General features: G+C 37.5%; 1 protein-coding gene across 8 annotated transcripts in view; it reads left to right on the top strand.

Annotated features, from left to right (window-relative positions):
* Positions 1-25456, top strand: part of IL1RAP (interleukin 1 receptor accessory protein) — a 150213-nt gene that overhangs the window by 73206 nt on the left and 51551 nt on the right. For all 8 annotated transcript variants that reach the window (XR_004275137.1, XM_032298250.1, XM_032298251.1 and 5 more), the window contains 2 exons: positions 10775-11060; positions 15526-15712. Coding sequence is in view for 7 of the 8 variants with exons in the window: in XM_032298250.1 (XP_032154141.1) it covers positions 10775-11060; positions 15526-15712 (473 nt within the window). In the remaining variant the exon portion in view is untranslated. The remainder of the gene's footprint in view (positions 1-10774; positions 11061-15525; positions 15713-25456) is intronic.

Here is a 25456-nt window from a genome sequence, read left to right as displayed (position 1 = left end):
TCAGGCTCCTCATTCCTTAAATAAGGGCAATAATAACACTGTCTGAAAGAGTCATTATGAAGATTGAAAATTATAATAAATGTAGAGCAGTTAATACCTGTCACAGAGAAAACGTTCACTATTAAGTGAATGGCAGTGGTAGTTCTTATGATGGTGGCAGTTATAATTATAAGGTGGTCACACAGGCAGAATTAGGACAAGAAATCAGGTCTTCTGACCCTAAGTCTTTGTTCTCCATAGGGTATTACTGAAATTCTCCAACTAGATCTGAGACCCATATGTTCTGGGACTCTATAATGATAACATCTGAAAGAACTTTATTTCATGTGCTGTCAGTCTTGAATGGACATTTCATCAGGAAGACTATATTTTTTCTAGATTTTGTTCATAGCCCCTAGCACTCACAGGATCCTGAATAAATATTGTCTCATAATGAGAATAAAGAGAGAGCAAAGGCTGTTTCATTATTAAATGAGAATAATCGAATAATCACTGGATTTTTACACCTCAATCACGGATTAGAAAAGATTGAGTGGAGAGAACACACACACACACACCCCAGCTAATGACTATTAGAGTTTCCACAGTGTACTGTGTCACACTTGACACAAGCCTGCTTATTTATTGTCACGACAGCCCTGCAAAGAAAATCATTCCCTTCAGCAGCATAAGCTTGCTCATTACAGTAATTTTTAAAAGAAAATAATGAACCAAGGTACAGAGGAAGCATACCCAGAATTCTTTTTTTTCTTTTTTTTTTTTTTTTTTTTTTTTTGAGATGGAATCTCACTCTTGCTCTGCCTCCCAGGTTGGAGTGCAGTCGTGGGATCTCAGCTCACTGAAACCTCTGCCTCTTATGTTTAAGTGATTCTCCTACCTCAGCTCCCCAACTAGCTGGAATTACAGGTGCACGCTACCATACCCAGGTAATTTTTGTTTTTTTGTTTTTTTGGTTTTTTTTGAGACGGAGTTTCACTCTTATTACCCAGGCTGGAGTGCAATGGCGTGATCTCGGCTCACCGCAACCTCCGCCTCCCGGGTTCAGGCAATTCTCCTGCCTCAGCCTCCCGAGCAGCTGAGACTACAGGCACGTGCCACCATGCCCAGCTAATTTTTTGTATTTTCAGTAGAGAACGGGGGTTTCACCATGTTGACCAGGATGGTCTCGATCTCTTGACCTCGTGATCCACCCGCCTCGGCCTCCCAAAGTGCTGGGATTACAGGTGTGAGCCACCGCGCCTAGCTGCTAATTTTTGTATTTTTAGTAGACACAGGGTTTTGCCATGTTGCCAGGCTGGTCTTGAACTCCTGACCTCAGGCTATCTGCCTGCCTTGACCCAGGATTCATTATTTAGCCTTCTGTTTCCTGGTGCCCCTTTGATGAGAGAAGAAGAGCTTGTTCTAGGTGGCTATTAGATAATGATACTGTATTACATTCCTTATTCTGCACAGCAGCAGAAAGGGTGGTTGCTGGACCCATCTGGGACATAAACACATGATAATTCGGGGTCTTTTTTGCTGGTAATCCAAAACCCAGTTATGAAATCATTTGATTGAAACCTGGAAAGAGACTGCAGACCTTCAGCAGCTTCTTTAGATTTGGGAACTCTAAAATTATGTAGAAAACCCAGGATTTTTATTCAAGTGCTCTGCCACAAGGAAAACTTTGTAGAAAGTGACACTTGTGTTCACAAACGAAGAGTGGAATCCCAGCATGGCAGATACTGATGGAAAACTGCTCAGAGATGCTAGAATATTCGTCCTTTGATAATACTCTGAAAGACTCCTGCTCTTTTAGATTTGATTTTGTAACTTTAAGTATTGCTTATTATAATTCTGAATTTAAACTTCATAGGTTTGGTTGTTTTCATCTGTGGGGCTTCACTTTCCTTTTTTACCTCTTCCTTCTTTTTTCCTTTGTTTTCAGGTTTACTTTGTAATGACCTCTCCATTCTTTTTATTTTTTAACTAGCTGGGCCTGCCACTCTAATTGACATAAAATGACAGTCTTTAGGGCAGTGTAAAGATAAATACCTGGTGTCATAAACAGGAGTAGTACACTATTGGGAATAAAAATATTCTAGGGGCAAAGTCTAATGAAATTGAAGCTGTGGCTTGTGGATTTCTCCCCCACGAAACCCTTTTTATAAATTTGGCATTCTTTCCTAATCTGACAAATGTTATCATCCCTTATATCTATCAGCGCTATTTCTTTCTTTCCTTCTTTCTTTTTTTTTTTTTTTTTTCAAATTACTCAATAAAGAAAACTTCCTTTTGTTGGTGGGAGTAAGGTATGCCTAATTATCTGGTCCTGGAAAGCCATCTGCCCAGTGATGAGCACAGGGTGTACATTGTACCAGCAACATGAGAATGCGTGATGGATGCTCACAGATGCTCCAACTTTCCCTCCTCTGCTCCTGACTTCTTGCTCTCCTCTTGATGACTTAGTCAAGGAATATGAATTTTCAGAAACATTTTCTAGATTTTGTTTGGGTAGCTGTTTGACTTAGTCTCTACCCTTAGGCTTAGACAGGACTGCTAAAACACCCTAATGGGACAGTTCGTAAGTGGTCCAATCCGCATGGGTTGGTAGTTTGGAATGTAAAAGGGGACTGGTTCTGATCTCAACCAAGTCTCAAGACTGTCACCTGCACCCCCCCCCCACACCGTTTTTACAGTAATATAATAAACATAAAATGTAGTACAATATAATATAGTAGGATATATTATTATGCTTGTTTAGAAACTGGTTATGACAATTGGTTTATTTCATTCCATTAACTCTGTTTCTATGTCTTTCTTTTATGTAGATTGTGAATTTCCTGATGGGGATTTTCTGATGCAGATTCAGCTAACATGTACGGAGCTCCTTTCGCATGCTAGGACTTCTAATTCTCACAAAGCACTGTAGATAGGCAGGATGTACATGCAGAGACTGAGTTTATGAGAAGCATTTTGTCCAAGGCCATATGGCAACTAAGTGACACATGATAAATAATTAAGGATGGAAAGTAATTCCACCTTAGATCTTCCAAAATTCAAATATGTGCTATTTCTTTTCTATACCTGAGCTTCCTGAATTTTTATACTTACATGTCGGTCTGCCCCAGCACCCAGCATAGTGCCTTGCTCATAACAGGTTCCCAATAAATGTTTAATGAATACAAATATATGAAGGGCTTTTCTGTGGAATATATTCTGCTTTGAATGTGTGAGGATAGATTTGGGACAAACATCCTAGCTCTATATTCAGGCAGCTTTTTTTTTTGTGCTACCACTCAGGCAAAAGTAAGTCAATTAATCTCTCTGTCTCCGTTTCCTGGCATGTAATGTGGGAATGGGCATGAAAGCCCTAGAGGGTGTTGTGAGATTAATTAGTTAAAATGTATACCCTGCTATATAAATGCTAATTGCTGTCAGGAGTGTGGGTTGGATTTTCCAGTGACTTGGCTTTGCAAAGCTTTGCGCATTTCCATTAGTCCTCTGTGCCACCAAGTCTCAGCCTTAAGAAACCCTTTTGGCTGAGAGGAATGATGACTTTGTGGTTCTCCCATGTTGAGAGGCCAATTTAGAGAGGACTTCCACTGTGGAGTAAACTGAATAAGAAGGGACATTCTAAACAAAAAAGTAATTCTTGTGCCAGTAATTTGCTAAATTCCCTTTGCTGTTAGTAGAGACAAATGTATTTGCATAACAGCTTTTTCCTGTCTTTTCTGAGGCAGTGAGTCATATAATTAATTTGGTATTACATGACACTCCAGCCTGTTGCCATAGATTTTATTTTTATTTGTTCATTGAATAATTTAAAAAGCACTGACAAAATAGGCTCATGTGGCTGTCTAGAGAACTTAAAAACTCACAGAACTCATTTCAAATGGGCAAATATCCCAAAGAAAAAACTCAATAATAATAATAGTAATGTTTATGAATACTAATACACATATTGTCAATCTCTGTGGTACAGGAGGCTGACTCACTTTATAAATATATTCATTTGGTTTATAAAACACTGTGTAAGGGAGATACTTGGCAGGTATAATTATTTCTTTTCCCTTTAAAAATGTATTGAATTTAATTGAAGACATATTAAATCTGTAGACTGGGCCAGAAATCTTGGTGATTGATTTGTATTCAAATTTTAGTATGTAAGAAACAAATGCTTTTTTAAAAAAGTGTCTGGTCTTTATTTATTAACTTATGAAAGGAAAATTCTACCTTCCTTTCTTTATTAATCAAGATAGGCAATACTAGTTGCTATCACAAATCTCAGTGGCTTAACACAATAGAGATTTATTTTTCACTCATGTCACAGCCTCTTGAAAGTAAAGTGACATTCCTGAACAGCTCTGCTCTGAGCAGTGTCAGGGATCCAGGTTCCCCTCACCCTGTGATGCTAACTTCTCAAAAATTTCTGGACTTCAGGGCCTCCATTTAAGGTAAAGAGAGCACCAAAGATTATGCAGGGGATTTCAGGGTGTACAGCATTTCTGCCTACATTTCGCTGGCCAGAGGAAAATCCCATGGCCCCAACCCAATTACTAAAGATAAGTAGTTTTCATGTAAGTCAAGAAAAACAGAATTAACGAGCATGTAGACAGTCTCTACCAGTCTGTTCTTGTGATCACTAAAAATCCATTTCATAATTCCCACTAAATTGGGCTGTCTGAGTATATGCTTGCATTTGAAGTGTTATGTTAGCTCTCCTTTTCTATCTCCTCTTTCTCAATTGGCATTCTCTTACTTTACAAAAGAAAAATCTATGTGTCACTCATCACCTATCTTATTATTAATTATTGTCCAGGGTTATAAAGACTTACAGGGGTCAACATGACACTTATTGATGTCAGAATGTCTCCTTAAAAAGGGCACTGTTAACTCCCAGCAGACCTTCCTTTTTCTCTCCAATTTACCAATGTTTCTGTTAAGAGTGAATCATGACATCAGAATGTGATCTGTGGCCCAAGTTGGAATGGTCTGAATTGATACGCTTTGTAGAGTTGGGTTACAGGGAGGATTCTAATTTCCATTAATAGCCTTTCCTCTACCATCATGTAATTCCAGTCAAAAAAGTGCAGTCTTGAGGGAGATGCTTTTGCAAAAAACATAAAGAATATCTATAGGAAATATCAAAGGCAGTTACATCTTATTTTATCTAGGCAACAAACTTAGTACAATGAAGATCCAGACTCTATTTGCTATCCAACTGCTTTTTTTTTTTTTCTTACTGTATGCTTTATAATTCAGAATAAAGTGACTGTCAAGCCAATACATAGCAACACCATTTTTGGAAATAAAACATAAAATCAAAAAATTTTTCTAACAGAAAGTAGGTGTGATAGGATGGTTTGACATAGAGTGGATGTGCCAACTGTATTATATGGTAGATATTTTCCTCCTCCTTTCCTTTCTTCCTTTTATTCTAATTCTTATTTTAATTAATTTGAAAGAAAATTATGCATGTTTTTTAAGGTCCATATATTAAAAGACAAATCAGTATAATTATATTTTTTCTGCCTTAACTATCCTCACTTTTACTCATATCCTTCTCAGAGGCAGCAACTTGGGTATCTTATTTCTTGTAACATTTTTCATCTATATTTTGCTAACCAATTTGTGTACATTGTTATCTTTTGTGCAGTCAGCCCTAGGCATTATCTTTTCGCTTTTTTATTAGAGTCAATGAGGGTGATCTCTCTGAAACTGCTATCCCTTCTACCCATTCTTTTCTACAGTTCATATTTGGTTGAACCAATAATCATTTTATTAATGTTTTCACATATTTATAAACTATAATTCTATTAGCTTTCTTAGTTTTTGAAGTTATTAACTGCATGCTTTTCATGTGCTTATTTTAATTTGTATCTTTTTGTAACCATTTTCATAGCTTTCAATTGCCTTGCAGCATCATTTTTCACATTTTTCACATTGTTAATGTTATCAGATAATCTACCAGTTGCAATTATTTTTTCACTTATTAGAGGTTTCCAATCCTACTACCTACACTGGTTCATCACCAAGCTCTGGTGCATAGCTTTTATCCTTGGATCTCCTTCACTGTCGTTCTGAGCCTCCCTTCTCTCTGTTGAATTAAAATCCCTATTTGCAATCCCAGGTTTTCTCCACTACTGTTTTATTTTCTCATTGTGGTGGCAAAAATCCCCTGAAGCTCCTTGATAAAGAGGACACAGTAAATAAATTGTGGAGTCCCAAGGTGTCTATATTTGTCACCTTCACACTTGATTATTTTGTTATGTTTAGATTCTAGATTGGAAATAATTTTCCTTCAGATGCATTGCTTCATTATCTTCCAGCCTCCAGTCTTGTGTCTGGGAGTTTCCAAACCATTCTCATTCCTAATATTTGGTAAAGTGACCCTTTTCTTTTCTGACTTCCTGGTAGTTTGCAGAATCTTCTCTTTCTCTATAATTGTTTTGAAATATTTTTGTGGTGTAAGTCTATTTTCATCCATTATGCTGGGGAAATTGATAGGTCCTTAGAAGGTTGTATAGTTCAGTTCTCAGATTTTGTTTTTTCTGTGAATTATTCAATTGAGAATTTTCTTTGTATTTGGGGTTTTGTTTTTGTTTGTTTGTTTGTTTTTTTAGGAGATCAGGTGGGGGACTCCTCTTATTGAGATATTGAGGTTCCTGGACTAGGTTTCTAATTTTCTTGCCTGTTTTCTATTTATTTTTCTTTCTACTCTGCTTTTAGGAAATCTTTACCATATAAGAAAAAATATATATTAAAATATTTTATTTTAATGGGCTTTTTTTGTCTGAGTATTTCTTTGTTATAGCATCTTGTTCCTGCTCCGTAGATGAAACAGATTCCTTGTCTCTCTGAGAATGTCGATAGTATTTTGTAAATGTTTACTTTTCCTTGAATAATTTGACTTTCTCCAAGTTTTGTTTTGTTTTGTTTTGTTACTTTGTTTGTTTTGACATTACATTTTGTGGCAGAGATTTTTCTCAGATTGTCTGCTCAGATTTAAGAAGAAGTGATTAAGAAGCTGATTGGAAATTCTAAATGTGGTTGTGCAGCTGTGACACTCGTTAAACTTGAACTTTTCTGTTGGATGATGTGGCTGCAAAATTTGGTAAAGAGCTTCTGATAGTAAGATTGCTAGATCTTTCTTCTTAAACTGGCCAAATTTTCCACAGAAGATTCCTTCATTCTCTTCTCTGGAGAGTAAATGACTGCCCTCATCCTTGGAACTGAGTGAAGAAAATTGTTTGTACCAGAAGAGTGGACTTGGAACAAAGGATATAACTTTTTGATATGGCTGTCATTCTTTCTTCTTTATTTTACCATTCTTCTCATGTCTTCAGTTTTGAGGTACCTGACTGCATTTGCCAGGATAGGTTATTGGTATTGGTAATAAGCAAATCCAAATTATCTATGCCTTAAAAGAATAAAGTTGTATGGTATGCCATTTACCGAAGGACCCAAGCTAAGGGAGTATCTGTCTCTCTGCTTTCGTATTTGCCAAGGCAGAGGGAAAGGGAACTTTGTAAAATATACCCCACCTCTTGAAACATCTACCACAGGTAGCACTGATCACATCTTCTTGGTCAAGGCAAGTCACATGGCCACTCCTTACTTCAGAGGTGTGGAAAAGTACAATTGTATAATATGCCTGAGAGGAGAACCCATAAATATTGGGTAAACAGCACAAATGACTCTTTATCTTGGTGCTGATAGTTCCTGAGTCTTTTTAGCATCCTGAACTACAGATTGGTTTGTTTCCCAGTTCTCTGCTCCTGGTTTAGGATTTGTCTTTTTAGGTCTGCTAAGCCTGTTACCACTTGTCCATGTTGGTATCACTATTATCTTTTCTCCTGTACTTGCAGTTACTTGGGATTATGTATTAAAAATTATTTTATTATTATTATTTATTTTTTTGAGATGGAGTCTTGCTCTGTCACCCAGGCTGGAGTGCAGTGGCACAATCTCGGCTCACTTGCAACCTCCACCTCCCAGGGTTCAGTGACACTTCTGCCTCAGCTTTCTGAGTAGCTGGAATTACAGGTGCCCAACACCATGCCCAGCTAATTTTTGTATTTTCAGTAGAGACAGAATTTCACCATGTTGGCCAGGCTGGTCTTGAACTCCTGACCTCATGTGTTCCACCCACCTCAGCCTCCTAAAGTGCTGGGATTACAGTGTGAGCCACCACGCCCAGCCAAAACTTTGGTTATAATTTTATGTAAACTGAATGAGCTAACTCTACAACTTTGCAATGTGAATGCAAATATGTTTAAAGAATATGATACTTCATAAAATATAGTGCATTACAAGTGTGTATTGATGTGAACAACATTTTGATTTTTCCAATTATTTCTGTGTGTTGAATTTTAAAAGTTGCTTCTAAATGAAAATATAGCAACAAATAGTCATCAGTTGAGTTTTGAAAAGAACAATTTGTTAAATTTCCCAGAGCTATATTACTTACATGACAAATCCTTTTGCAAGTCAGAAAGCTTCAGATTCTTTGCTTTTATTAAAATTAGAATAATGACAAGTGAGTTGTTTTTGCAGTTATCCATTGCTACAAAAATGTTGCCTTGCAAAGAAGCACAAATTTCAATGACTAAACTTCATTTTATTTATTTCATTTGTTTTTTTCTTATGTAGCTTGGTTCATCTAGGCTGGTATTGCTCCTGTACCTTTGGTCAGTTATGGAAAGCCAGATAGCTATACTTTTGGAGGTGGGCCAACTGCCAGCTGGGGTGTCTCAGCTGTACTCTTTGTGGTCTCTTATTTATGAATATACTTTCCTGGACTTGTTCTCATGGTGACAACAGCATTCCAAGAGAAACAGCAAAACCTTTTAAGTTTTAGGCTTAGATTCTCACACACCACACAATAATCTTTGCTGCATTTTGTTTGCCAGTATAACTCAGAAGGACAGCCCAGATTCAAGGCGGGGTTAGATAGATTCGTGATTGGAAAACTCCCAGTTTCGAATTGCAGAAGATGTGGATACGGGGGAAAGGGAAAACTAGGGCTCTTTTTGCAGACTCTGTATTCCAGCGTTTTCAAGTGATCATTAACAATAATGTTTGATGATAAACATATAAAATGGTTATACATCTCAGAAGGAATTTAAAGAATTAAGTGACCTTGTAGAACTAAGTTCCTTTAGTTCCTTGCTATAAACAGATTTTTCCCGTTCTTACATGTAAGCAAACAATTTTCAACTAGTACCTAAAACTCTCATTCAAAAGTAGCCCTTCTATATTACTAAGACATGATTTCCAATACAACCTTTGTATTTTATAATCAATAATTACTTATAAACTTGAAAACATATTAAATTTATAAAACATTTCAAAAAATCTTTTTAACACTTAGGTCTTTACATATTACACAAAAGAATAAAATGATGAAAAATAAAAAATAAACTAACAAACATAAGAATATATTCCATTACAGTAAATTTACACATGGAAATAGTGGAATTAATGTAAGTTCAAGGAGAAAAAGAAACTATGGAAGTTATAATGGTTAAAAGAAAGCCGTTGGCCTATTTTTAGTTTGGATATTGGTGGGTGGCAAATCACTATTCCATTTGATGTAATTAAAAGAATGATATAACTCTTTTCTTTCAAAATGGTATTACCTATAATGGGACACTAAATATATCCTTTCCGATTATACTTAGCATGAAAAGTTTTAGATGTCAATGGAAATGTAGGAAAGATTATAGAGTTAAAAAATATATATGTAAGCGTGTGTATGTGTGTACATTAGGGACCTAAGTGGAAAATTGCTCTAAGGTTTTGTGGCTCATAGGACTTCATCACCCCGATCTCTGTTCAGCCTTCCTCTGGTGACCTCAAGAGCCCTCCATTCAGATATTACTCTTAAGAAAATAAATATTTAACTATTTTAAGAAAATAAGTCTTTACTTATTTTCTTAAAGAAAAAATTCTTTTAAAAGTTTTTAATTTCTAAGTACGTGATTACCTTTCTTTATAAAGAATAAATTATAAGAGCCATTTCAAGTTTTATTTGACTCTGTCAATGAAACTGTAGCACCTTTTGCTCTGAATGAGTATTCCACCAAGGAGTATCACTGAGACCTCTTGATTTCTTGAGGTTTACTGTCATGCTGTCCAATGAAGTAGACAGTAGACATAGATATATGTGTCTAGCCCAGATTGAGATGTAAGTGTAAAATAAGTTGAATTTTGAAGATGTACCACAGAAAAATCATGTAAATGTAAAATTGCTAATTATTTTTCTATTTTGGATATATTGGGTTTCACAAAATATTAAAATTAATTTCATCTACTTTGATTTACTTTTTTAGTGTGGCAACTGAAATGTCTGAAATTACATGTGTATTTTGCATTATAATTTCTACTGGACAGTACAAATCTAGCCCAAAAATCAGAAGATTTAGGGCTAACTGGGAGTCCTTTCTCTGACAGTCTCCTCCTTAAAACATTCTCTGTTCCACAAAGTGAAAAGCCACGTGATGTCTTTTTTAGGTGAAGCCTTCTCCCATACCTTGCAGGGCTTATGAGAGTCAAGTTATCAGATCAAATCATTATTCAAGAGCTTCTCAGAAAATAAAAAATAATGCGGAACGGGAATTTCTTCACACCAAAATTGCCTACTGTATGCAGTTATTAGACAGAGGCTAGAAAATGACCAGATAAAGAGGTTCCTGGAAAACAGTGGGTGTCCTGAGGAGAAGGTGTGTTCTTGGGAGGCCTTTGTTGTGAAATGACTTATCTGCCCTTTTTTTCTTTTTGATTATTTCAGAACGCTGCGATGACTGGGGACTAGATACCATGAGGCAAATCCAAGTGTTTGAAGATGAGCCAGCTCGCGTCAAGTGCCCACTCTTTGAACACTTCCTGAAATTTAACTACAGCACAGCCCATTCAGCTGGCCTTACTCTCATCTGGTATTGGACTAGGCAGGACCGGGACCTTGAGGAGCCAATTAACTTCCGCCTCCCTGAGAACCGCATTAGTAAGGAGAAAGATGTGCTTTGGTTCCGGCCCACCCTCCTCAATGACACTGGCAACTATACCTGCATGTTAAGGTAGCCTGATTCTTGGCAGTGACTTTCTCTTTTCCCTTTAGTTACTGGGCTTTTGCCCAGATGATCCATGTGCTAGGAAGCTGGGGAGAAGTCGGACGCATTTAGATATAATTTAATCAGGTAATTCTCCCTGGTTTAGCTGGAGGGGGCTGAAGGAGGTATGCAGAGGAAATGGCTGTGGCCCTTAGAATGTTCTCGGAGGGAGTTTCTTTCCAGAGCCTGAGACATATCAAAGTTGTCTAAAAGTGGAGCCTTGTTATTTGTCGCTTCTCATGACATCAGGACCTGCATACCTTTATGCTCCCCTAGAGGCATCCAGTTCACTAGACTTTGAACAGGGCAGTGGATAGAGCTCCTTTGTCTCTGTTATTCTTGGCATCTTTCAAAGTACCTGACACAGAAGAGAAATTCAGGTTCCATTAATACCTGTGATGCCTCCCAAATATTCTTTTATTTTTTAGTGTGGAAACTGAAATGTCTAAAATTACATATGTGGTTTAATTTCTATTGGACACTGCAAATCTAGCCCCCAAATCAGAAGACCTAGAGCAAACCGGGAATCCTCTCTCTCATTTGCGCAAGGTTTGCCTTTTCAGTTACAATTTCCTCCTTAGAACTTTCTCTGTCAAAATATTCTCCCAAATATTCTTTTGGGAGGCATGGCATGTATGTATGTATGACAATGCTTTTTACATTTCTACCAAATTTCCCCTGAGAAGCACAAGATTACCCTATCTCTGGCAATCTAAGAATATAACCCAAGCAATTTACCGTTACTGTAAAATTTCTTTCAAATCCCCTTTTTTTCCCTTGAAAGTTTTTTAGATTTTATATTTTATTCTACAGTATTCCTCTTTTTTTAACTGCATTATTGTTGTTTTTGCAAAAACAAAACAAAAAGAAAAAAATTAATTTTAAAAACCTGAGGCTTCATCAAATAATAGCCATTTTCAGGGTTAATTCTAATTCCCACAGTCACTTTTTAGCTGCCAGGCTTGGCTTTGTTTTCTAAACTCCCTGGGTTATTCGTTTTTAACAATTTCGTGCTATTTAACAGGTGTGTTGCTTTGCTAGGGCTGCAATTATAAAATACCACAGACTGGGTGACTTAAACAAGCAAAATTACCTTCTCACAGTTCTGGAGGCTGGAAATCCAAGATCAAGGTGTTGGCAGGGTTGATTTCATCCTTGGTGCCCCTCTCCTTGGCTTGTATATGGCCATCTTCTTTCCATGTCTTTCCATGGTCTCCCCTTAATCTCTTCTTCTAATAAGGATGCTAGTCATACCCTTGTGACCTCATTTTAGCTCAGTTATGTCTTTAAATTTTCTGTTTTTAAATACAGTCACATTCTAATGTACCTTGAGTTAGGACTTTAGCATATACCTTGGGGTGGGGTGACACAGTTCAGTCCGTAACAATAAATAATCACAGATGTTTTTGCTCTCATAAAGAGTAAAAAGAGTTTTCCATTCCCTGATGGAAAATTATTACTATACTTTGGTAAATGTAAGCTAAGTTATGATTATGTGAAAAAGAACCTCCTTTCTATCACAGAAAGGCCTTTGGACTGCTGTGTTCTTCGGGGTTGGGGGTAAGGGGGAATGTCTATAACCTCTGAAGGCCCTTCTGAGGCTCTCATAGGAAACTTCAATTTTATTGGAGTAGATTTTAGACTGGTATATGGGTTTCTGAGGATCCTGAAGTACTCATGTTCTCGTAATTTAGGTTCTAATACAAGTTGGTAGAAGTTAAAGCAGATTATAGTGGAAAGAGCATTAGGAGAAGACAGAAAACAGGCCATCACTTCCACTCTGCCACTGCTTAGCTGGTGACCTTAGGCAAGTCCTGTCCATGTCTGAGGGCTGTGGTATCTACATCCACATAGTAAGAGAGTTGGGATACATGCTTGTTGAGCTCATTTTTATCTTTGGTAATTGTTCATCTGTTGACATTTCCCAATGGGAAGAAGTCATCAGGAGCTTTCTGTTTAACTATGGTCTCTACTGTGCATCTTAATGCATCCGTACAGGTGTTATTGTTTTCTTAATTACTTACTACTTGCTCGTAGCTCTTCCACAAATTTTTCCGATCTTCTTTTACACTATAAAAGTAGGGCTGCGTGGATGTTAACTCCTGCATATACGTTTAATGTTATTTATTAACTTCCAGATTGGCACCTCTTCAGTTTACATCTTTATCTCCCATGTTCCTCAAGTGAATCTAGAATTGAAATTGTCGGGTAGGAGCACTACAAAGTTTCCTGTTTCACCAAGGAAATGTCTAAGCTGAGAATGACCTTAAACTGAACCATATGGAATCATAGGCCTGAATGTCTTTAAGACCATAAAGTTAGTTTCATCTTTCAGTATTTTATTTATGTTCTTACCCCAGTACTGTTCAACTTTGGGAGCTGAGTCAATCCAACTACTGTTCTTTCCTTTTTTTTTTTTTTTTAAATCAGAACATATATTCTTATTTTAAACTTAAATTTACCTTCTTTAACTTTCACCTATAGAATCCATTTTCCACGTGGCACACCTTTTGTTATTTGTAGGTAAGGGTCATGCCTGCCACTCCCCCTTGCCACCTTCCAAGTATTGGAAAAAGTCATCTTTAACACGCCTCCCTCCATCTTTGAGAATGCATCTCCCACCCCTTGCACTATATTTAGCCTGCATTCATGAGTCATTTTGGTACTGTAGACAAAGGTCACAAAAATGGGCAGACAAAGACTCCTTACCCCATCACCCTAAAAAAATCAGTTGTTTTTGTTATTCTATGTTCTTTTTTATGTTTTTCTATCTGTAGACACATGCTTTACATTCATTCCATTTATTTAATAATAAATATTTATTAAGCAGTTACTGAAGTTAAGACACTATAGTAGATGCAATTAATATAAGAAAAAAATAGTCTTGTAGGACTTATATTTTACAGAGGATATAGATACCTATCTATAAAAAATATAATTTTGAACTATAACAAATTGAATCAAGGAAATGTCCAAGGTGCTGCATAAATGACAGACCTAATTCAGATATGAGGTGGGAGAAGCTCACAGAGAAGGCCTGCATGTGATATGGAGGGGATGAGGGAAGTAAGGCCTCCAGGTGACTGAACAACCTGTGTGATTATTATAGGGCAAATGCAATTCCCCAGTCATCCTAAGAAGTTGAATGTGTTTTCTCCTTCATGCCTGATTGTCTGTATATGTTCTCACAACAACTTTGAATGATTGTACCACAGTTTTCTTTATAGTATTCCACTTGTCACATTTTTCTATGGCTTTAAATGTTTTTCCTTGCTGATCTGTCTCTTGATGGGCATCTTTGACTATGTGCTATCTCTGTTCCCCCTTTTCTATTGTTCGATTATGTGACAAAATATCCAGGCATAAGATTACTGGGGCAAAAACTAAGGCTTTTTATGATCCTATAAACATGTTTTTTTCCCCAAAGGTTGCTTATACCATTATTGACTCTGCATAAATATGCCATTCATGCCTCTGTCTTACCTGCACCCAGTATTATTGAGAACGTTTTAAGTGTTACACATATACACAGTTATATTTTGCTATGTCGAACAGCAGAACAGAGGATGTGTTTTGAGAAATGTTTTGTTAGCTGATTTTTGTCATTGCATGACCATCGTAGACTGTAGTTATATGAACCTGGATGGCAGAGCCTACTACACACTTAGGCTGTATGGTGTAATCTGTTACTCCCAGGCTACAGACCTGTGTAGCATGTTGTGGTACTGAATACTATAGGCAGTTATAACACAGTGGTAAGAATTTGTGGACCTAAACTCTCTAAATATAGAAAAGACACAGTTAAAATATAACATGAAAGAGGAAAAAAAATGGTACACCTGTATAGGGCATTTATTATGAATGGAGCTTGTAGGACTGGAAGTTGCTCTGGGAGAATGGGGGAGTGAGTAGTGAGTGAATGCGAAAGCCTAGGACATTACTGTACACCTTTATTTGTCTGAGAGTGCATAGGTTTGTTTACACCAGCATCACCATAAACATATGAATAATATGTTGTCCTGTGACATTACCATGACAATGATATCACTAAACAATAGAAATTTCTAAACTCCATTATAATCTTATGAAGCCACCATTACATATGTAATCCACCGTTACCTGAAACGTCATTATGTGACACATGACTATTTATATACACTGACAAACACACATTTAGGATCACATCTGAAAGTATAAATACTTTAGTACATTAGTAATAGTTTAGTACATTTAGTAATTAATGGTGCCTTTTTTATTCTATGATGTCAATTGCTGGAGGAAATGCCTCCACTTCCATTTTATCTCTCACATGAACTTACATATATAAATGATGCCTCAATATGTAGCATTGCTTCACTTAGTTCATTTTAATGTGGTTGCTATGTGAAATCAAATGCAGATACTACCCATTCATTGTATATTTCTTTTTCAGGAACACCACATATTGCAGCAAAGTTGCATTTCCCTTGGAAGTTGTTCAAAAAGACAGCTGTTTCAATTCCCCCATGAAACTCCCAGTGCAGAAACTATATATAGAATATGGTATTCAGAAGATCACTTGTCCAAACGTAGATGGATATTTTCCTTCCAGTGTCAAACCGACCATCACTTGGTATATGGTAAGGAAAATTAGACTACATTTTATTCTCTCTAACGGCGTATTAAATGACAATACTTATTTGCTGAGTTATATGTATAAGCAAAGGCATTTCTGTGCAGATTATCTGATTTATTCCATAATAACTTTATGAAAATATTTTACCACATCTTCATTTTGTACCATTTTAAAGGAAGTGGTATACAGTACTCTGTCTCAGGCCACTATTTTTGAAATTACTCTAACTAGAATACCAAAACTACCTTATTTCCGTTAACTTCACGTGAAATACATTTTAAGAAATGTTGCCCACTTCTAGTTCCTGCTTAATGAAGTCATAAGCTGTTAATTTATGAGGTGAATTTCAACTCCTTGATTTGTCAGTACTGCATTTTCTTATTTATGTGTGTTTTCTTCTTTGCCCTCATTTGTGGGCACTGTCCATCTAAGGCTTCTTCCACATCTGAAGGATTTGGAAAGTGTTTAACCAAAATATAAAAGTGTTGGAAGGTAGCAATTGTAGCAGCAACATAGCTTTTGAATTGCTTCAACTTTCTACATACACCAAAGCCAAAACCCCATGGACAGAATTTATAACATAACTCAGTGACATGTTATCCACATGAACCACTTTTGATAAAGTTAACTGAGACAAACCACCAACAGCCTAAGCCCATATGGGATTAGTGTCTGTGAGTAAGGAAGGAAGCATCTGGAAGTAGTGTGGTGTCTGTCAGACTTGACAGCAGGAGGGCACCAAAAGAGACAACAGGTACTTACCGGAGAGTGTGATGAGCCAATTTGAGAACAGGAGCTGAAATCGGGAGAGATTTCGCTCTCTAGTAAAGGGTGGTGCAAGAGACCTAAAACAAGAGGCACTGAAGGGGTGGGTAAAGTTGTAGTTCCTCACAACTCTGTAATATGACCAGCCATGTTAAGGAGAAGCTACAGAGAGTAGAATCAAAAGTAACCTGGATGAGGACAATATATCGGAAGGAAAGAGAAGGACTGGATAAAAATAGAGCAGGAGAAGAAACCCAGGACATCTTAAGACCAAGACTTCATAGTTTTGAAAAGATAACTTGGTGAACTTAGAAAATCCTTTAATATTTTAAAATTCAGAAAAATCTACTATTTCCTAAATGAGCTAAAAGACATTTTAAAATGTTATAAGATGTGAAGGAATAATAAGAATTAGAAACATCCAAAAATCATATATATTATGTAACTCCATACAAACTTAGAAGAAATTAAATCATTTTAGAAATGAAGGTCATCTAAGAGAAAGATACCAGAATAAAACACAATAGATAATAGAAGATTAATAGAAGGTGAAAGGGAGAAAAAAATTAAAATTAAAAATAATAAATAAATAAATGGCAGATACAATAAGAAAATTAGAATGGCCATAAGAATATCAGATAAAGTAGACAATGAGGATTACCAGAGATAAAGATGACATTTTATAATAATGAAATAATCACTTTATCAGGGAAACATAAAAATAACAAAAACTTATGTGCTTAATAACAACGCTTTAAAAATATGCAGCAAAAGTCGACAGAACTCCAGAGAGAAATAAAAAATTCTACAAACACAGCTTGTTGTAGATTTCAAAAGCTGAAAATTTTAAATTCTGTCTCTGCTTAAGTTGTTAATAATACAACTTAGGAGTCAATTTGAAGAGTCTTCTGTTGGCCAAAGATGAACAATTTGAGCCTAAATAATTTGAACCTAATTGCAATGGTTTAAATCCTATGAAGTCAGGTGAAATTTTTAATTTCATAATGACATTTCCACAAAATTTCATGAATGATATTTGGATGATAGGAAATCAGTTTATTATCTTAAAAACTAGTAAAGGAGAACAATCAGGCTCTCATTCTGGTTTTCCTAGAAGACATGTAACACTGGTTAATGAAGTGTTGTAAAGGAGTGTGTTTTGCAAAGTGTTTCTAATAATAAATGAAAATTTAATGATACAATTAAAGCATCATCTTCTTGCAACTCTTAGTGTATTAATAAATCTAAGCATTTAAGCATCAAAGCCTGCTAACATCACAAGATGAAAAACCACCAGACGTGTTTCTTCTGATAAAAGAAGAAAATATTGTCTATTGATTCATATTACCAAATGAATTAGAACTGAGTCTGATTAAACCTTTGGCTCCCACTGTCATTTTGCAGGAGATATGTAAATAACATAGAAATATCTTGAACTTCAGCATGAATATGTCATCAATAAAATCTAGTCTATGTGAATCTCTATGGGTCAGATGTACTGAGTTCTTCAAAAGATAAATTATAGGAAAAGGAATATCGTGAAATGGGACTGTATATATTAAAAGAAACATAGGCATTTAAAAAGTAGATAGAATTATAGCATCTAAGCATGCACATGTAGGTGAAAAATATATAAATAAAGTGATTTTACTTTATAAGTATAGACAGTGACTACTTTGGAAAGTAGTGAAGGAGGTGTGATTGATATGGGCCATGAAGAAGGCCTTCAAGAGGGGTTGGCAAAGTTCCTGGACCTGAATGATGGTTACAAAGGCCCTTGCTTTGTAATAACTCATTAATGCGTGTGTTTTATTTTGTTTTGTTTTGTTTTTTGGTATGTGCTTTACTTTGCAATAAAATGACTAAGAGGGACAGAGGGAGAGAAGGAAGGGAGAAGAGGAGGGAGGAAGACAAAGAGATACAGAGAAAGAGACTGATTTAAGAGATTTAACAATCAATTGCAATGAATCAACTTCAGTTGGATCTTTTTCATTGGAAACAACTATATAACAAATTATTAAAATATCAGGGAATTTTGAACATGGAATACTAATGTTGCTAATAAATTATTACTTTTTAAACTTGATAATGGTACTGTAGTTATACTTGCAGAAGGAGTCTTATTTTTGGAGACACTCAAAGAAATATTGTTTAGAAATAGAATTATATGATGTAGATGACTTGCTTCAAAATAATCTTGGGGTGCAGTGAGTAGCTCTACATGAAATAGGACATAGTCTCTATTAATACTTGTTGGGACTAGTAAAGATACAGGAGCTTATTGACCTCTCTCTGATTGTAAATTTTTATAGTAAAAAGCCTAAATGATGGTTAACAGTTTTACATACATCAGTAAGTAATATGCCTTCCAGTTAAAAAAAAGTATGATTATTTACCCTGCAATCAAGGTTTTAATCTTGAACCTTATTTGATAAGGTTATTCCCATACACATCCTGCCATTTTTTCCTCTCCTTTTTCCTCATGCGTTCCTTCTGCCTGGAATGCCTTTCTCCCTTTAGAACAGATCAAATTGTACCACCTTTATTAATTGTTCCTTGTTCCCTCCAGCTGGAAATAATTTTTGTCTCATGTACTCCTGTTTATTTGTGCCTGTTTCAGTATCATTTTTTACTTCTTTTATTTTTTTAGTCACTCATTCATGACTACAGATAGTCCTTGATATACAGCGGTTGGACTTAAGTTTTTCAACTTGATGATGTGTTTATTGGGATAAAACCTCATGGCATGTCAAGTAGCTTCTTATGATTTATGATGGGGCTATGGTTTCTAGTGAATGTTTATCACTTTCACATTATCATAAAGTTAAAAAATCATAAATAGAACCATCGTGTTGGGGACCGTCTGCTGTGTTGCCACCATTAAATCCATTTTTGACTTAACTATAATTTTGACTTATGATAGGTTTATTGGTATGTAACTTTCACCATAAGTTGAAGAATATCTGTATATTAGCCGAAGATTAACTGTGATTAATGCAATATGCCAGGGAGTTAGGGGAACACCGTAATGAATAAAATATATGCCAACAGCTGTGTAGTCCCAGAGGACCTCATAATTTAATACAAATAAGTTTGTAAATACGAAGAATTTCTATTCTTATCAAAATGTAAACTTCTTGGTTCCATTGCTGAGTCTGTCCTGCGGACTCTGGCTGAGCAACGGATGAAAGGAATACTCAGACACAGCAATTTTGCATGAGAGCTGCTAGGGGACTGCTGGAGAGTGAGCAGCCTCAATAAGCTAGGGCTGCTTGCTCTCATTCAGTACAGAAATAATGTCAAAAGCCTGGAGTAAACACAATCTGCAGGTAATTAACATTATTCCCCTTTACATGGAGCAGTCATGTGCATGCATGAGTAAAGGTCGGTTTTAGGACAACATGAGTTAACAAGCCCATTTAAGATAAATTCCCCTAAACTTCCATGTACCTACTCCTCGCCCTCTGCCTCAGAGTAGAACAGCTGCCTTCAGCTTATTCTTCCCTGAAGCTCTGCAGAACCTTCTGGCCTTTCAAGGTTTGTGTCCTTTCCCTATAATTTCTCCCACCACTCTGACAGATATTCCCACATTGCCCCCTTTTCTGTTTTTTTGCATCAGGTTCTGTTAATTAAAGAGCACAGATGTGTACAGCAACAGATTTGTCAGGCGTAGCAGTTACAGCTCATTTTCCAGCTTTGCATCCTAGAATTAGTAAACAACATGAGACAAACATGAGTATAATCAGTAATATTTTTTTCCAATCACGGAGTGACCCCCAGGAGTGGGGGTCTATCCATGAGAGATGTTCTTGCACATCCTTACATATGGCTGTTTGTTGGGCATGTAGATCTATGGTGTTTAAGGATTCTTGAATTTTAGTTGTAAGTTGCTTTTCATCTGGAGTTACATTATCATGTAAGGTTCCCCAGAGGTGTTGTTTCACCTCATCCCAACTATGTGTTGATTGATTCCGAGATAGAAAGGTGACACAGATATGCTTATGCTCCCAGTTGAAGTTTAATTGCTGTCAGAATGCCAGTGCATCTTGTGGCTTCCATATATATTCCAAGGCAGCCTCAAGGGCTGGCAGACATGCAAGAATCTTTTGACCTATATCCTGCTGTAAGAGAAGTTCATTAGACACTTTACTGGCTAAGTTATCCACAAAGGAAGCTGTTTGAACTGATTCCGTAATAGCAGTGGCTAGGATGACTATGGCAGAGACTACAAAGGCAGTAAATGTACATGTGAATCTTTTGTGTCTGAATTGGGACAGAGCATGTTCTAAGGTGGCAAGAGCAGAGGAACCATGCCAATCACGTGTCAAATTGACTGGTAGGAATACCTCAAATTGTCTTCTTAATATCATGACACTAGTAATTTTTAAATTTGATATATTGCAATTAGTGATGTATGAGGCAAAACAAGCCTGTCCCTGCACTTGGGTTACAAACATGGAATTTTGAGATGTTCTGGAAATATTGATTCCCATAAGGAAAACATATGGATAGGTAGTGCACATTAGGCAGTGATCTGTGTGATTATGAATAAAGGTCGTAGTCTACTTGTTACTAGAATTATGTTATATCCCATGCCAGGTTTTAAGAGGGGTTTGCTAAGATGTCCCAGGCGCCGTAGAGTGTTTTGGGGTGGCATGGACTCTACTTCAGTTCTGGGATATCTCATCCCTCATCTGCCTAAATCATAGGGGAACAGGACATGCCTATGAAACTGTGATTGAAGCCACGATAGACATAGACATCAGTATGGTTAGCTGGCAAATAGCTGTGGGGGCTCCAGTCTATGATGTTATAATTGCCTAACATGGGCTTATCCCCCATGACAGACTTCCCAGCCAAAGTGCAATCCATTATTTTCCTGGCTTTGTTCTTTAGTACAGGGAGGAATGTTGGGGAAAGTGGCACTGGTTGCATTTCCTGGCTTGAGGCTACCTGCAGCCAAGAATGTTAAAGCATTTCCTTTGCCATGATGTAGCCATAATTGTGTTTGGGCCGGTATAAAATATGGGTTAGAACTTATATAACTTAAATAAAATGGGAGGATTGTGGAGTGATATGTAGTGTTACCTGGCACCTCAGTCCAATGTGTGCCATTAATGAGGGACCCTAATGGAGGTAAGTCAATCCCTCCTAGCCACACTGTGACATTATCAGAGGTTGGGAAGGGTGTGTCTGCACAGGTAACAGGGTGGAAAAAAGGTGGATCTAAGAGATGAGCCCAGCAGAGTGTAACAGATATGAGTTGCAGACAAAGCGAGAGCATAAAAAGGATCAATACCCTATGTGAGTTGCAATGTACAACAGAGAGCATAGCAAGGAAGAAATTATCTGGAGTGAATGGTGTTTTTGTCCAGAGTAGGATTTGCTCGGCCTTCTGAGCTGTCTTCTTCAACATCTGCCAGGTAATGCCCGGGACCTGTGTCATCCAAGGAAGCAGCATCATCCAGGGCTGCGGGTCCTGCAGGGTCATTTCCTTCATTTCTAGTACGAGGTTGGGTCCTGGCCACACCGTGGGAAGGTTTGGTGCATCGTGCTGGACTCCAAAGAGGACCTGAGGGGGTGTGAACACAAGCGTATCCTCTTCCCCACATTAACAAATCATTTGGACCACACCATACATTACTATTTACATCTTTCCATAAAACTGTGGGTTCTATATCTTGGGAGGTTTTAGCAAAGTGCTTTTCTATAGCTGATTGAAATTTATTATCTAAATTTAAGAAATTAAGGGTAAATAAGGCTTGGGCCAATAGTGTTGCAAGTTCCTTACCCATATGCCCCCTTTTGTTTCTTGAGCATCTTCTTAAGAGTGGAATGGACATATTCTACTATGGCGTGTCCTTGGGGGTTGTACAGGATACTTGTGGAATGTTGGACATTCCACATGTGACAAAATTGGTGAACTTGTGAGCTGGTGTAAACTGGACCATTATCAGTTTTAATTTTTGTGGGTTGCCCCATAAACACAAAAGTTCAGAGAAGCTGTTTAATGACCTACCAGGTGGACTCTCCAGGAAGAGCATGTGCACTAATTAGGTGGGAATAGGTATCAACGGATACATGTACATATCTTAGTTTTCAAAATTCAGGGATGTGTATAACATCTGTTTGCCATAAATGATTAGGTTCTAGTCCTTTAGGGTTAACAGCTGTTGAAGGAAGGGACGTGCCTGTGACCTGGCAATCTGGGCATTGCAGGATAATTTGTTTAACTAGTCTTTGGGTAAGTTGAAATTGTTTAGTTAAGTTTCTCCAATTTTGGTGGAAAAATTCATGTGATTGGATGGCTTGGTCAAGCAGTGACTTCATAACCTGAAGGTTTGCTTGATCATTGCCATGAACTAGTGGGCTAGGCAGTGAGCTGTGGGCCCGGCTGTGTGTAATAAAAATAGGATGTGTACGTTGATCCAACAATTGCTGAAGTGGAAGAAAAAAGTGTACACAAGGTGGGCTTGAGAGTGGACTTCATGAGGGCTATTTGAAGGTTCTAGAGTCGCTAACAATATTGATGGTCTGACTGGAAGAGGTTTCTAGGGCCAATGTTAGGGCTCCAACCTCAGTTCTCTGAGTGCTAGTAAATCCAGATCGAGTGAGAAAGTTATGTGGTTCCCACCAGAAAGCCACTGATCCATTTTTACCAGAGCCATCAGTAAAAAGCATTAAAGCATTAGGTATGCGGGAGTGAACTACTTTGTAGGCATAACTACAGGAGTATGAGATAAGAACTGGAGTCGTTTGTCAGCGGGAAGGGCATGTTCTATATGGCCCCTATAACCAGAGAGTGCTCTCTAAAGGTCTAGAGATGTGGCAGGACTGCTTCCAATTCTTTTTTACTTAAGGGTATTCTTATGACATCAGGGTCATAACCTTGTAATTGATTGCATTGTTTGCCACCTGTATAGTTGACTTTACTAATTAACTGGACATAGGGAGATAGTGTTATAGTCCCAGTATGTGAGCAAAACACCCATTCTAGGAAGCGCAGCCCTGGGGCCATCTGTCCTGTTAATACTGTTGGGGAATGTTTAGTAGGAAAAACAAACAGTTGGACTGAATATCATGGGTTCTATGCAATCTCGTTGCCTCTGAGAAATAGCCTGCTCTATTCTCTCAATTTCTCTTTTTGCAGCAGGGGTTAAATATCTGGGGGAGTCCAGGGGTTTATTGCCCTTTAGGATAGAAACAGGTTCTGTAATTTGTCAGTAGTTATGCCCAAGGTGGGGTAAAGCCAGTTAATATTGCCCAGTAATTTTTGAAAATCATTTAAGGTGTGTAATTGTCAATATGCAATTTAACCTTTGGAGGTCCTACTGACCAGGAAGTTAGTATGTATCCAAGATATTTCTGAGGTGAGGACATCTGCACTTTTTCACATGCTATGATGAAACCTCTTAACTGTGTATTCCTTATGACAGAGGCATATAAACGTAAAAGTACTGGCTCCATGGGGGCTGCTAGTAAAATGTCATCCATATAATGGAAAATCTTGCAATTAAGAAATTCTTTTCTACTGGGGAAGAAAAGCTTGATTTACATGATACTGACACATGGTAGGACTGTGGGCTGTTCATCATTCCTTGAAGAAATACTTTCCAATGAAATCAGTGAGCTGGCCTTTCATTGTAGATAGCTGGTATTGTAAAAGCAAATATTTCTCTGTCTTGTTCTGCAAGGGGAATGGTATAAAAGCAGTCTTTTAAGTCAGTAATGACTATAGGCCAATCTCAAGGATTCACTGTGGGGAAGGGAGCCCCTGTTGAAGGGTCCCCAGAGGTTGCACATTATCATTGATAGCCGGTAACTCATGCAAAAGTCTCCATTTGCCACACTTTTTGGGAATAGCAAAAATGGGTGAATTCCAAGGGCTGTTTGATGGTTCTGTGTGGCTGGCATTTAATTGTTCCTCAACTAATTCATGGGCTCATTGTAATTTCTCTCCCTTTAAAGGTCATTGTTCTATCCAAATAGGATCTTGAGAGAGCTACGTCAGGGTTAGGAGAGGAATTACAACAGTGGCCATTATTAGAAAGGGGTCTGCAGAGTGATCCTCCATTGGGCTAATAAGTCCCATCCCCAGTGATTAACAGGTATGGGCATGATTAGAGGTTGTATAACTGCTTTTCTTCCCTCGTAATCACAAGATATTAGGGGGTGTGCACTCTGCTTGGCTCTATGCACTTCCCAGTGCCGACAAGTTTTTGTTTCTTAGTGACCCAAGGCCAAATTTCTGGCCAGTTTTGATCTCTAATGATTGAAATGTCCACCCCTGTGTCCAATAAGCCAGTACATTTTTTATATCTGATTTTTAAGGTAATCATGGGTCTCTGATCAGGGATTAATTGGTTCCAATATACTTCTGTGGTTCTTGTGCCTCCAAAACTTCCCTTTCTTTTTTCCTTTCCCTGGGTGTTTGGGACTCAGTATGGTGAAAGTAGTAACTGAGCTATCTTTGAACCAAGAGGAAGAGTATGCAGACCTTTGCATTCTATCATAACCAATATCTCACCTTGATAATCACTATCAGTTACCCCGGTGAGCACATTGATTCCTTTATTGGATAGGCTTGATTGCGCTAGGACCAATCCCACTGTTCCCAGAGGCAGTGGGCCCCAGATCCTTGTTGCAACCCTTTTAGGGTCTTCTCCTTCTTTTAGCACTAATTCGTTAGGGAAGAATAAGTCCAGTCCTCTCCTCCTAGAGGTGGCTGCTCTGAGAGAGAGGACTGTAGACCTTCCATTGGATCAAGGAAGACTGCTGGCATTGCCTCAGTTTGGAGCAAAGTCTGGGACTGGCCCCTCATGAAGTTTCCCATCTGATTACTTAGGGGGTTGCCATCTTTATCAAATTTGGACTTGCATTGATTTGCCCAATGTTTCCCTTTTTTACATTGGGGGAATATAGAGGGGGGTTCTTTTCCTAAGTTACTTTGGTCTGTGTTGTTGGAACATTTCCACTTCATATG

Source organism: Sapajus apella, unplaced genomic scaffold (genome assembly GCF_009761245.1).
Source record: "Sapajus apella isolate SASKATOON/1434 unplaced genomic scaffold, GSC_monkey_1.0 scaffold38, whole genome shotgun sequence".
Taxonomy (NCBI): domain Eukaryota; kingdom Metazoa; phylum Chordata; class Mammalia; order Primates; family Cebidae; genus Sapajus; species Sapajus apella.
This window is presented reverse-complemented; position numbering and strand designations above follow the sequence as displayed.